The 15,517-nt window shown below is 36.7% G+C and overlaps 1 protein-coding gene across 1 annotated transcript in view; it reads left to right on the forward strand.

Moving 5' to 3' along the window:
- Window positions 1–14,137, forward strand: part of LOC118180915 (ras-related protein Rab-21-like) — a 32,320-nt gene extending 18,183 nt beyond the window's left edge. Inside the window, exon 6 of the mRNA XM_035349997.2 lies at window positions 13,743–14,137. Within this exon, the coding sequence (XP_035205888.1) occupies window positions 13,743–13,915 (173 nt within the window). The 3' untranslated portion in view covers window positions 13,916–14,137. The remainder of the gene's footprint in view (window positions 1–13,742) is intronic.
- Window positions 14,138–15,517: the final 1,380 nt, after the last annotated feature.

Below are 15,517 nucleotides of genomic sequence, written 5' to 3' on the forward strand. Positions count from 1 at the left end.
GCTTTAAATGCTTGAACCGACATTGTTGTTCCAGCACGATTTATGCCCTGACCATATCAACCGCAACTTTAGTAACCACTCAGACGTTACATTTTGTGAATAGTAGATCGAGCATTTTGGTGCGATGCATTGGTCTCCTCAATTGCCGGACCTATAATGCCTTGATCACCTTTTCTGGGGTCATATGAAAGCATAAGTGTATGACATCTCTGCTGACAGCGCAGAACTAATTAATTTCGCACATCCTTGTAGCTGTTGGGAATGTTGGGGAAGTCCAGACATGCATAGAATCTTCCAGAATGTTCGAAATTTCCATGCACCGGAAATATGAGGCCTGCATTACTCTCGGCCATCTTTTTGACGTCGTTCATTTTTGTAAATGCACATTTATTGTTAAAACACGTATTCTGTTGCATGGTTCCTTTTCATTTCTAGTTTTTTTCTGTGTACTCTACCACATGCAAATGTCGTTTCCTACCCTATACAGTTAAGTGATTCCGATTCGTCTGGGTGTCCTTACCCCTCCTACATATTTGTATTTGATTTATATATGGCTTTTTGCTAATATGAGTACATTTTTTCTGAAATGATATAAAGACGTTTTACTATACTTCGGTTCTACGCCAAAAATTATTGTATAAGTTTTATAAGTACCAAGCTTTTTAATATACTGCACAAGTAATTAATAAATATTGTGAAATTGTGTACATAATTACAACTGCGAAAATTTTGTAAAAATCGCATGAGTAGTCGTTTTTTTAAACACTCAAAATATTAGCTCTGTAATGTTAATTGAATTTGCTTACATTTAGTAGTATCTTTCTTAATTAAAAGTTCTTGCCTTTTTTATGCATAACAATTAATTTTAACTTAATGCAAACAAAGTTCATTTATTTTATCTGATTTATTTAAAAAACGTTAATTTTAAATAATTTTCGCAAATTTTTCGAAAGCATTTTAAATTATAACCCCCAATCAATAAATCTGGAAACCACTCACTCTTTTGCATTATTTATCATTACTGTAACAGTATATCTGTAACCCTTCGTTCGACTTTTTCTTTCAAAAGAATTTAAAATAATTATTTTACTGACATAATATATTAATAAATATTTTAATTTAAAAATAATGGTAAATCAGCTGTTTCTGCAGAAGTAGAACTATATATTAATGATTTTAAGAATTTTTTTATAAAGGAGATTGATATTAGACTAAATTTGAAAGAAATATTTGTTTACATCTGACACCATACAAGGTGTTTTAGCACAGGTGATAGGTGAAAGCGGATATTGTCAGGAATCAGCAGCTATATAACGCAAGAAATCTTTGGCGTCCCAGAAGCACGGCGTTGGGAGCTTAATGTTCCCGGCGAGGGTGTTTCAACGTAGCGGTTGCAAACTTTCAGAAGAGATAGAATTAACTTAGACGATGGAAAATCACATAGCAGTGCATGGTCAGAAACGCTTTTCTGGCGCGGGTAGTGACGACACAAAATACAAGAAAGTAAATACTTGAACGGGATGAGAAAACATGTTTATTATGCTTAGTAACAGACGGTTATCATTTAATGTGTGGCCCGGCATCGTCGGGGACTACTTTGTCGGGCTGTACTTATTGCCCCAACGTCTGACAGGTGCACCCTATGTTATCTTTCTTTAGCAAGTATTGCCGCAGCTATTGGACGACGCACACGTACCCGGTGCGATGCGTTCTGCCATATGGCTTCAGTATGATGGGATTCCCTCACATTACACCTTTGATGTGGGTCTCCAACTGAATGCAACGTATCCTCAAATTGGATCGGCAGGAGAGCCCGGTGCATTGGACAGCATGATCGCCAGACCTCACTTGCATTGACTACTTCTTCTGATGATACGTCAAGACATTGGTGTACGAAATCCCCGTTAACAGTGCTGAGGGACTTTGTGGAACATCGTGGCGACTGCTGGGAAAGTCCGGTACACGCCCCGTATTTTCCAGAACATCAGATCTGGAGATGTAAGGCCCGAGTCACTGTCAGGTTTCGTAATTTCGAAGACCTTCTTTGATGCCGATCGTTGTCTGCTTTTGCTCTTATTTCTTGGATCGTTGTCTGCTTTTGCTCTTATTTTCTGCTATATTAAATAACTTCAGCTTTTTAAATTTATATCCTTCAGATAAATAATTTACAGACAAGGAAAAATAATCCAAAAAAGCCTGTTAAATGCGAGAAAATCTTTATTAATAGCGGATTATACCACCCTTTGACTAAATACGCATTTGTATGCAACGTAGGATAGACGCACAGTGGCGGTACACATCATTTAAAGGAATATGAAGCCATTTCTCTGTCAGAGCATTCTCTAATTCCTGAAGTTTTACTGGAGGTAGAAAACGAGCACGAAATTTGGTTTAGGGATATATCTAGAAATGTCTAATAATATTGCAATGAGACCACCAGGCGCAATATCCTGCTCCATTGTTACGGTCTTCGAATCATGCTTGAACACACCTAGCATGGTGGATATGAGCACTGCAATTTTGAAAAATCGGTCGCTCTCCTAAATGAGCAAAGGTGTGGATAAAAAGATTCCCATGCTCTACCAGGACACTCAGAAAATGATCGACTTTGATATTCCCATACAGAATAATAAGTGAGCCAAAACCTCTCCAAGATATTATATCCCATACCAGCAGCATCACCTTCTTCCCCGAGCATTATTCACAGTTGGCAAGAGGCAGGCAAGCCTAAACGTTACTCTGGGCATTTTCCAGATATAAACGGACCCGGTGTTTTGAAATAAAACTCATGTTGATTCATCAGACCAGATGACTTTTAGCCACTGCTTTGGGCCCAGCCTTGGTGAGTTCCACACCACTAACGTCACTTGAAACCATTACATGATATTATCAATGACTTCCCAGCGTGGATTTCTCTCTTGACAGTTTTGATTCAAATTGGGGTTTTGGGAATACGTTTTTATTTAGAATGTATCTGGTGTGGCAATTTTTTGCCATTTTAGGCCACTGTGATCTTCAATATTCGTCTCTCCTTATCAATTAACTTTGCGTTTCGCGCACTATTGTTCTTTAAAGATGCCACCCTACCATCTTTCACATATACTGCATAATGCCCGATACTGTGTTCCTTGACACCCAAAACATTTTGCTATTACCGTAACTGAAAGTTCAGTTAAATTGGCTCTAACAATCATCCCTCCTTGGAAACCTGTCAGTTGTGTCATTTGAGTGTATCCAATAGATTGGCGCATGCAACATTTGTGACAGCTGTTGAATGACTAATACCTTCCTTTTCATGGCCACTAGGTTGCAGGTGGCGCCGCTGTATTGCAGGTTACAGGTGTGAAATATAGCATGCGTTTTCGCCAAGTGTTAGCATTGTTTTGTACTCCACTGATTCTTTCTTTTCCAATATTGTTAAAATTTGAATTATTTTTCACTTCGTAATTTTTTTAGCGTCAATTAAAAATTGTTTTACTGTTCATTGGAAAATTCAACTTTTACTGTTACGGTGAATGATTTTGCGGTGATGCTATTATCGGGGCTTGTGGAACCGTACATAAAAATTGCACTTTTACAAATTGTTCATTTTAATGTTTTTAGATTTCATATTTGCATTTATAAGTTGCAATGCCCCTCCCCCTTCAAAAAGAAATAAAGTTTCTGCAAGATAACCATTCAGATTCCCAGACGACACTGACCTTTTGTGACGTATTTAGAGAACATAAAATCATTCATATTCAATATAGTAATTAACAATTCGAATTGGCAAAGAGATTGCACGCCGTATAGCAGTTAAAATCACACCGAGTTGCTGCCTCAGCGAGAAATGGCGGAGAATCAATCTGTTAGACGACATCTGGATGCTTTTACCCGAGGTCGAATCATTGGGAAGTTGGAGGAAGGCCGCAGTGTGACAAGTGTGGCTGCAGAGTTCGGAATTGCTCACAGCATCGTTTCACGACTTTGGAGACAATTTCAAACTACAGGAACAGCTATCCGGGGGTTTAGTAGTGGTCGTCCACGAGGAACCACACCCGCAGATGACCGGTATATTGCCTTACAGGCCAGAAGAAACAGGAGGCAGACAGCGGGAGAAATCGCTAGACACACGACACATGCGACTGGACGACCGATATCGCGTTTTACCGTGGCCAGAAGACTGCACGGTGGTGGTCTGTTTGCACGACGCCCTGTACGATGTGTACCTCTAACGCCTGCCCATCGGAGAAGGCGTTCTCTGTGGTGCCGGGAACACCGGAATTGGAGAGACAATGAATGGGGACGAGTACTCTTTACAGATGAGATCAGATTCAATCTGAGTAGCGATTCTCATCGCATACTCATCTGGAGAGAGCGGGGAAGCCGCAATCATCCCTCGAACATCATTGAAAGGGACAGGTATGGAGGTGGCGGTGTTCTCGTTTGGGGAGGCATCATGCTTGGTAGTCGTACAGACCTTCACATCTTCGACTCAGGTTCAGTCAACGGGACCCGTTATTGTAACGAGATTCTTCTTCCATATGTGCGTCTTTTTAGAGGCGCTATGGGTCCGCAGTTCCTTTTCATGGACGACAATGCACCATGTCATCGCACAGTAGCTGCCGAACAGATCTTAGAGAGTGAGGATATTGAACGTATGGATTGGCCGGCACGATCTCCGGATCTCAATCCCATCGAGCATGTATGGGATTTTCTAGGGAGACGCTTGGCAGCTCGTACCTTACCACCAGTAACGATTCCGGAGCTTCGATTGGCTCTGCAAGACGAATGAGCAGCAATGCCTCAACAACTCATTGACACCCTCATTCTCAGCATGGGCAGACGCTGTGAAACCTGCCTAGCAGTCAGGGGAGATCATACCCCCTATTAAAGACCGGATGTTTCTTGCTGGACACCCATCACAGGGATGTTTCGGCCTTCAGTCGCATTGCGCTCCATGCTACTTTTTCAATAAAGCTTCTTTTTATCCCTCTGATTTCTCTTTTAGTAAGTGTTGCTTACATTACTCATGTCCTTACGTATTGGGGATCTTACGGTACTAAATGTGTTGATTTGGAAAGCTTTTGTACAAAGTTATATTGAAAAAAACCGTGTCGTCCTTAATTTTGGAACACCAGTGTATTGTTGCAAATAGGTTTAAAGCTGATAAGGTGTTCCAAGGTGAATTTAATTAAAAATAAAGAAAAAAAGAATAAGAATGAATAGTAATTATCGAGTTATGAGGGTAAATAGAAAAATAAATTACGGCCAGGAAATATTTGCTAAATAATGAGCATAGCAAAAAAATGCACTAAAAGCAAATTAGTGGAGAATTGTGTGGCTAGTTTATTTTATTAAGAATAGCAGAAAATGCTCAGATTAGAGTTTTGATCAGGTTTCTATTGTAAATAAGATCTTGCGGTTGATGTTCAATACTAATCGTTTGAGAAAAAGTTAAATTTTTTGTTTACTTAATATGATCGCGCTGATTCCAAAAAGATTTTTAAAAAATCGCTTAACATCGATGTCAAACGGAAATTGGAATGTAAAAATAAGTGCAATCAATTAAATAAATATGCTGAATAATAGATACTCGGTATGTAGGGTTTTCCTTATTTTGCATATCAAATTTATTTTTAGTTGGATTTCCTATTCTAAACTTCTCAACTTCCCCTCACATTCTCTCGCCAGGATGCAAATTTAAAGTTAAGTGACGTGCTATTTAAACGTGTGAATATCTCAGTTTATTCAGAACGTGTTTCGCTAGCCAAGCGCACGTTTCGTTGTCATTTCGCGGTCACGCCAGTAAGCCTCTTGGCCATATCAGATTAGTTATCACGCCGGTTAGATTTCTGTGAGTCCACATCATAGGCGTAAATTAAAGTGCGTTCTTGCTTTATTTATTTCAGGTTTGACTTGTATTATATTCTACGTTTTAATTCCCACCGCAAGTGGACGGTGTTTTTCTAACGCATGAAGTCCATGCCTTTCTGTTAAATTAGTTTTGAATTTAAAAGGGTTATTTTTCACCCTTTCTTCTGTGCTGGTAATTTATTCATGCTTGTGCGAGGATTCGCCAGATTCATTGTAGGATCTAATTTAGTTTATGTGGAATAACAGAGATAGGTGTTACAGCTATTATACTAGATGCATCGAGATATACAAATAGCAGATTAAGTAGCGTGATAGTTGTTAACCGAACTAAATGTAGCTTGAGAGAACCGAGATCCAGACACCCCCAAAATTAGAAAAGCCATTATTTTGGAACACACGCTTGAATGCTGAAAGACAAAAAAGCTGCGATGCGGCAAATGACAAATGCAGAATCTAAAATAACTGTCATAGAATATTGAGAGACAGTGGTTATGGAGTTGCCGAATACCACACCAAGATGAAGAAATGTTAAAAATCTGTATAATAGCTTAGTATAAATGCAGATTTCCACACGAAGCTAGATGCGATTTTCATCATTGTTTTCTTCACTGACTTAAAAAAATTATTACTTATTTTTTCATGAGGCTAAAAAAATTAATGAATAATTATCGTAAAAAACATTTGTTTGGAATGTAGAGACTATTTTATCGAAAGTGGAAAGAGGCAAGAAGTATGTAAAATTGGAAGGTTAAACTGAAGATTTCCAACACTAAATACTGAGATTCTTTAAAGATAATTTGGGAGGTTAACTTAGATAGAACTAACTTTTGATCAAACTTCTTTTATATCAAATAGTTTTGTCTTATCACTTTTATAATTTTCTTTGTGTAAATAAATAAAAGCGTGCAATAAATGCTAACTGCTGCGATTAGGAATGTGTTGAGACGCTTTATATCATTTAGAAAAGCGTACGATATCAAAAGTAAGTCAGTCCCCTTTTTTTTTTTCAGAAGAAGCATTGCGGTAATTAAGGACATGGACAAATATGTAGTACTTATAATTCTTTATGCTATCGTTCTGCATTTCTATCAACTTTATGTTTTATTTGCTTTTAGACAAAATGTAGCTTGTGAAAATTCAGTTACTTTTGACATTCTCTTAATGTAACAGTAACAGGTCATAAGAAAACAAATATTTCAACACTTAAAGCCTGCAGTTCAAGTTCTTAGTTTTGATCAAAAAGAAAAATTCGTTATACAGTTCAATAGATTCAAATTTTATATTGTTATTTACTTTAAGATGGTTACTTGGTTTAGGCCGTCTTTACAGTTTAGCTAATTTTAAGCAAAATGAAGTATGTACTAGCATGGGCAGTTTATGCATCCTAGTATGAGCAGCTTATTATTTGAAGCACATTTCTGACTTTAAACTAAATTGTGCAGAATACGCAATATGTTATGAGTAAAATATTTTAATCATGTTTCATCATTTTAAAAAAATATTAAAATTTAATGGTATCTAAAGCATCCTGTGTTTAAAGGAAGAATAACTGTCGCAAAATACTTATATTTATGAAATTATTAACAGATATAAGAGTAGCAAGTTAAACTCAAACTACTTTCAAAACTCAACCTTTATGGCGTTATGTTATTTATGATGTGTTGAACTCACTAATTAATTCGTAACTACAGTTGACTATGGACATGCCTATATGTTGAACAACGCTACACTATTCTACTGCAGTTGAATACAAGTCACAACAAAACTACAAAGTTTCCATAACTAAATTAAAAAAAGTCACATTTTAACAAACTTTGAGCCTTGTTAATTGTTATTAACAAATAAAGGTAGGATTTTGCTCATTATTTTTATTCGTATGGTTTTTTAATAGCTTTGTAATCAACTTTAATAATTTATTGCTATAATACTTCCAAAATGAAACACATAATCTAACATACGTTTCTCTAAATATTTAAAATTTTGTTTAAAGTGCGAACAGACTTTTACAATGTTATATACACAAGTACTTTACGTTCTTAAAATTACCCATGTACTTTGATTTTGCAGATGTTTATTAAAATGAAATACAAAAGAATGATTAGGTTTATTTTCACGTTTATCTTTAATTTGCTTAAATTTTTGCTATTATTGAATTCTGTTACTTATGATATTTTAAGCCTTTCTTCACTTTTATCAGATAACAATAGTTATGTAGAGTTGTTAAACAAAAGCTAGGGTATTGTACTGAAATTGAGTATAAGGAGGAGTTTCAAAACAACATCAGCTTTAATGATAAATTTAAGGAAGAAAACACATTTAATTCCTAATCATATCCAAGCTGTTGAGATCAGGTACGGAGTACATGTATTCATTTAGCATAATTGGAAATACAGATAATAAAACAGTGAATTTTGTCTTGAATGTAAAATGCCACTTAGCAATGAAACATGTTAAACTGTCCATTAGCTCTTCAGTATTAAATTTATTGAAAAAGTTGTTGGAAATGAAACACAAAACACGGCAAAGACTTACATTTTCTACCATCAGAAAAAAATTGTCTTATAAAATTTTCTTGAAGTGTTAAAGTATTATTGTAAGAGTAGTAAATGCCCTAACGGTGAAATAAAATGTCATGAAAGAAAAATTGCTTGATTTCAATAAAGAATAATTATTTGAGTTATTGTCATTTCGGAAGTTTACACAGTATATAGGAAAAAAGTGCGTAAATCTGTCATGGAAAATTAGTTGATTGAATGAAATTTGTACAGCTGGATTTTAAAATTTGGAATCTTTATACAAATCATAACAACTATTGATAATGCTAAATAAGAAGAGATAAAATATTTTTTGTTTCACAAACTTCAAATACTGAACTTTTGAAGCAATTTTTATATTTATTTCAAATCTAGTTACCAAATTTTTATATCGGCAATGATTTTGAGTAACTGGCTTTATGTTTTACACAAATGTTTTTAATCTACGTATATAAAACATCGGAATTAATGTCCTTAAAATAAAGTTCTAATCGAGTCTCTCTGACATTTTACCTTCGAAGCATCTCCTTTTAGAGCCCAACATTTATCGACCATCATTTTGGGTTCTTTTATAATGTCTTTTTATCATACAGGTATCCTAAAGGAAATGTTCTCTCTGCTTGTCTCTTACGGCTTCAAAATATTTTGGAGAAGTCAAGATAAGGGTCCAAAATTGAATCTCAGGGTATTTGTCTCTCCCTTTAGCTTTATTAGTTAGCTGATTAGAAGTTACCTGATTAGTTCTGTTAAATTTTCTAACTTTTGGCTTCATAAGAAGATCGTCTCTCCGTTTTCAAGAGACAGATACTTCAAATTCAATCTTATTTAATGTACTTCATGTTTAGGTTTTCTCACTAGTTTCCTAACTTGAGAATTAACAAAGATGTGTTCTTTAAGTTTGATTTGGCTCTGAAGCTGTCAAATTTTGCTTTGGAAAAAGAAATCTTCTCTATTTCTCTGCATTGTCATAGCAAAACGTTTTCATTAAACTTAGTTTCATATGAAGAAACGGCAAGTATATTTTCTAAGAACGCATGAAGAACTAGGAAATTACGTTTTTTTTGTCTCTGGAATTGATATCCGTCTTTTAGTTTGGAACTTTGTAATGCCAAGTTTTTCTTTAGCGCAACTTTTCTCAAACGCACAAAAGGAGCATCAGATTAAACACCCAACTTGTAACACAAGGAGCAGAATTATAACTTTCAGATTTCCACAAATGTGCCTTGAGTGTTTTTTGTAATTTACACCGGTAAGAATTTTGGTTTCCTTTTTTTTTTAATATGTGAAGAATAAGCAAAGGACACTGGCGAAAAAAGTAATTTTTGCTGCGAAACAGAACTCTAAAGCTGTATTCTAGGAAATTATGGACAGTTTCCATTATTTATAATTTTACTAGTTTTCCAAGCATCCGATGATAAATCTATTTGATTTCAATTTCAAAAATGTTCGTTTTTGGACCTGAGGGATTGGGAAATTATCAAATTAACTCGTGCTCTCTCGGATGAAAACTGCACTTATTTGTATGTTTTTCTAAGCAGTAACATCTATCTCTTAAATCTTAAAGCTAAAATCTCAGCTTGATTTTTAATAAGAAGATCATTTAAGCCAAACAGACTTGAGATGGCGTATGTCGGAATTGAGGTAGACAGCCAAACTGACTTCTAAAACTAGACTGATTAGACATAGTATGTGTCGGGGTTGAAAAAGACAACCAAACGACCTCTAACATTCAACAAAAAATGGAAAATTCTGTTACAAAAAAGGCCTGAAGGAGAACTCCTGACATTTTAATCAAAATCAGTCCAGCGAAATAAATATATAGGAATCTCTAAATTGTTTATATGTAATGAAATCATTGATGATCGCTATTATCATTCCTTCTAAATATAAGGCCAGATCTGACACTATCAACTCCCAATACAACTCCGTACATACAAGATTGGAGAGTGAGTGACCTGCCGTCACTCAGTGATCACAAAATATTACTTACAAGCTGGATACTCCTATAGACTACATAATAAAGAAAAGATTCAAAACGGCATTTAGAGGATATTCCGTTTTACGGGAACACATTCGAGCGCATGTAGAGAAATTTACCAAAGATTTCAACAACTGCCAGGGCAGAAACTCCTTAGATAATCTCTACGACTTACTAGTTACAAAAATAGTGCAAGCCGCTCACAAAGCATATCGTTTGAAATCTGTAAAGGCAAAACACTCCATATCCTGTTGGTCACCAGAGATTAACACAGAGAGGAGCAGAGTTCGGGTACTTCGGAGAAAAGCACAATCCACGGTAGATCCATATCTACGGCAACTCAAAATGATAACATACAATAAAGCAAGAGCTTTATATAAAAGAAAAATTAAAGAGGCCAAGTTAATCTCATAGAGAACTTACTGTAGTAATGTCACTAAAGCCTTTGGACCTACTCAAAAGATAACATATAACAAGGTGTTCCGTCCTACGACCCTTTCGCCTATGGTGAATAGCATTGCCTCATCCAACATCGAAGTAATCAGTGAGATCATAAATGCAGTTTTTCCTGATGATGACGAAAAGGATTTCTTAGAGGAGCAAGAGGAAGCGAGAAAAACCTACAGTATGAAATTTCGCTAAGTTACCAGAATTTACCACCTCCTATGCAAATGGAAGTGGATAACATCATACGTACTCTGGCATCCAAAAAGCTCCAGGTCCGGATGTAATTGATATATCATCATTAGAGAGATACACCGGGAATTCCTAAAACTATTCTTTGCGGTCATTTCAGCTTGCTGGAAACATCAGCACTTTCCTAAAAATATGAAGTTGGCAGAAGTGGCTTTATTCCTAAAATCAGGCAAAACTCCGGCAGAACCTTCATCTTACAGGCCAGTCTGTCTACTGCCAGCGTTCGGTAAGATATTGGAAAAAGTAATTCTTTACAGACTTGACTTCTTCCTGCAAAGGAACAACGCCCTGCATCCCAACCAATATGGATTCCGAATGGGCAACTCAACTGAGCATGCCATAAAAGACTTAATGGCCACTATCAAACAGAACAAGGACAACAATTTGCACTCGCTGGCAATAGCCATTGACATCAAGGGAGCCTTTGACTCCCTTTGGTGGCCAGACGTAATTAATTTGCTGCACAACATGGCCTGCCCAATAGTCATTATTACCATCCTTCGCTCGTACCTTCAAGATCGAAGTGTACAAGTAACATCAGACAGCGGCATTTATGTCAAAAATATCTTTAGAGGGTGCCCACAGGGGTCATGCCTTGGACCAACACTGTGGAATATAGTGGCAAACTCGGCATTTCGTCAGTTCGAGAGCGTATAATACGCTCGAATCATAGCCTATGTGGACGATTTTATGCTAGTTGTGACAGGAATGAGTAACCTCGAAATGAGATCTCAATACTGTCTTGATCTGTTCTCCCAATGGGCCAGAGCACATAAGCCTCAGATTTCGGCCGAGAAAACTAAAGCTTTACTCATAGGACGCAGCAGGCAGCTTAGACGCAACCCAAACATTAAACTCCATGGGATACCGGTAAAATGTTTCCCCCAATTGAAATATCTTGGGCTATTACTCGACAACAGACTTTCTTGGATGCCACATGTCAGGAATCTTGAGACTCAAATTAGCATCCTAACCAACAACATGAGACGCATGACTTCACATAAATGGGGTATCTCATCTAAGCTACTAAAAATTTGGCATAGAACCATTACAGAAAGAGTAATAACTTAGAGAGCAGCAATCTGGGGTGGCGAACTTACCTCTCATATGAAAAGATCCCTGCTCTCTAGTCAGAGACAGCAGCTACTTCAAGTATGCAGGGCCTACCGTACCACGTCAACACAAGCCCTACAACAACTGGCTGGAATTCCTCCCCTAGATTTGATAGTAAAAAGGGAGACAGCTATCGTAAGGGTTACCAGGCTGGGTCAAACTTCAACACTCTGGGGTCATAGTTATCACCACTCGGACTACGAGGAGCAAAACAACTGCAATAACTTTCATCCAGTAGCTTTTAATCTCTCCGACGGTAGCAGCATAAACGACCAACCAATTCAGAGGAACAGTAATAACCTTTTCCCAGATGGCTCCAAAACTGAGAACGACACAGGCAGCGCCTTTTGTAGACTGGAAAATGGAGTTGTAACATTCGAGTGGGAAAGGAAACTAGGCTTGAACAACTCGGTATACCAAGCAGAGCTTCTAGCTATCAGTGCTGCAATTAGATATGCGAACACATGTCAACAGGAGAAATTCTCCATACTCAGTGATTCGGCATCAAGTCTGGCGGCTATCGCAAGTCAAAACAGCCGGGGTCCTTTCGTATATCGAATTCAGAAACAGCTTCTGACAATGCCTATTTCGCAAAGACCCACTTTAAAATGAGTTCCCGCTCACACAGGGAATCAAGGCAATGAAGCCGCTGACCTACTGGCCAAGCAGGCAGCCAACTGCACGGATATATTAGAAAGACCAACTAAACTTCCTTGGTCTCATATTAAGCGAACAACTTTGACAAGTCTGCTACAAAATTGGCAAAGTAGATGGACAGAGGCAGAGGGTAGGACGAAGGACATTTCGCTTACTGCCAAAAGTTAACATGAAAATAAAGACCCACTGTGCTAGCCTAACACAGTTCTTGACAGGTCATGGACCATTCCCAGTATTCCTGAACAGATTCAGACTTAGGGATACTCCTTTCTGCGAATGCGGAGAGGAAGGCGACATGGACCATTATTACTTCCATTGTGTACATACAAGAACCTGGCACTTGAAGAAACCAGCGGACTGTGCCTGGTCAATATGGACGTCTAACACACTCAGAAACAGAATAGCCCTTGATAAAATAGAGAAAATCTCAAGACACTGCTTAAGCAGAAACAACAGTGAATAATATTATGTTTCAAATGTTCAGAACTTAAAGCAGATAACCGGAATAACGCTTAGTGCCTGCAGTTACCAATATGTAAAAACTGTTATTAGTATGGTAATATTCAACCTTGTTACTTTGGAGTCTTCCCCGCCGTGATGGTATATAATTCCGTTTAGTTCATGTCCGTGGTCGGAAGCCATCATAGCGGTGCACTCACTCACTCACTAACTCTGAATAAATGTTTTATGATTCATGTTTGCGAAATATATTAATTTCCCTGACAATTGTCAGCTATTTCAAAGAAATGTTAGGATATTTTCTTATTTCTTGTTTATATGCATAATATGTTCTACTTTTAATAACTGCTAACATTTTATTAACTGACTAATATTCTACTTTTATTAGTTATTATGCTGAATGATATCTTCAATTTCTATATTTGGAATAACGCGTCCTTTCTTTCCAGGCTTGTTAAATGTGGTGGTGTATCTAGCCAAACATTTGGTTCGCTGGAATGACTGTAAACGGAGTTACGCAGCTAAAAGATCTATCACTTCAAATTTCATTGAATATATTGCACCTCAAGATGATCAAAAAAAGAAAAAAGAGGAATCACTTCTGATGAAGAGACTTCTTTAAATAAAAATAAAATAAAAGTGAATTGAATGATATATAGACAAAAAATTGAAAGTTATATTGTACATTGTCAAAAGTGTAAATAACATATATGTAAAGAATGTTTCAAAAGTTAATTTCATCAAGATGACTTCATTGTCCCATATTGTGAGAAATTACTTGTATGAATATTTTGTATTTATGCATGGTTGTGTTTGTTATAATAAAGATATCACAGGAAAAAAATGCAGTCATTCCTCTTTCTTATCTTTAGCTTAGCGATGCCACTCGTAAGCTAAATTACATATTACACTTACATTAAATAATAAATTAACAGAAAAGTTTTACGATAATTGCTTCTCAAGCTAGTGCAACTTCCTTTACATAAGCTGCAAAATTTAATTTAAATTGCTAACCAGATCTTTTTTTTTATTTTCATGCATGAATTTTCATGCATCAGACTCAAGCCAAACTCAAGCCAGGGATGGCTCATGTCTGTGTCACAGGCTGTGGCTCCCGAACCACAGCTTCTTTCACTCTCAAATATCGTTCGCGTTCCAAAAATCCCTAATTTTAATTTCGAAACACACTAAAGTGACATTGAATTAGGGATACCGGATTGTTAAAAATTTCCTCCTCTTTTGGCCATGATATCGAATTCCTTTACGACAAGGCATATATTCACCAATCTACTACTAAGCGTTTCACAAGTATGATCACAAGTATGACCTACCTAATGTCTTCTAGAATGTCCCATTCTATACCTGTTAAGAACGTTAATGGTGAATGACGTGTTTGCACATCTTTTCACAGTATGGCCCAGAGATATTCAACGGAATTTATATTCGGGCTTTCAAAAGCCTACAACAAGGCATATGTTTACCAAATCAACGGAAGTGTTTCACAGGTATGGCCTGCCAAACGTCTTCTAGAATTTCCCATACTATATCTGTTAAGAACGTTGGTGGTGAATGACTTGTTTGCACACCTTTTTAAAGTGTGGCCAAGAGATATCCAACAGAATAAGTTCGGGCTTTTAGATGGCCATTTTCTGCAAGGAGAATTCAGTGGTATACTCCTAGAACCAAGTGTTAGCCAACCGTGATAGGAGCAGTTGTCCTGATGGTACACTTGACGTCTATACGGATGACAGAAAAACACGAAAAGATGTGAGTGATCTTCCAGCAGATTTGGGGTTTGCGCCATAGTCTTAGCGTAAAATCAGAGAAATGTAATCGCGATACATTACTCGCTGCTACTTGCTAACAATCGTCGATGTTCCAGCACTGATTGTGAATTTGAAATAATATGCGTGGAAATGACAATAGAGACATGCACGTGTAATCGTGTCTAAACGTTTGAGTGAACTTCGCTGACAGTTGAATAATTCTGAAACGGAGTTTCTCCAGTGACAAAAAACTAATGCGTGAACTTTATTTTCCGTCTTTACTTTAATCCTAAGAAGTAATGTGCGTAAGACTGAAAAATGATAATTTCAGACCTGATAATTTGAATCAATGTGTTTACATCAGATGTTTAAACATAGTTTTTGTATTATATTAAAACTGTATTTTTGAAAACTTTTTTGATTACAATTTAGAAATACTTTTTAAAGCTCTCTTGAAG

This window comes from Stegodyphus dumicola, chromosome X1, assembly GCF_044657685.1.
Source record: "Stegodyphus dumicola isolate Sdum_Otavi_A_Nest chromosome X1, ASM4465768v1".
NCBI lineage: Eukaryota > Metazoa > Arthropoda > Arachnida > Araneae > Eresidae > Stegodyphus > Stegodyphus dumicola.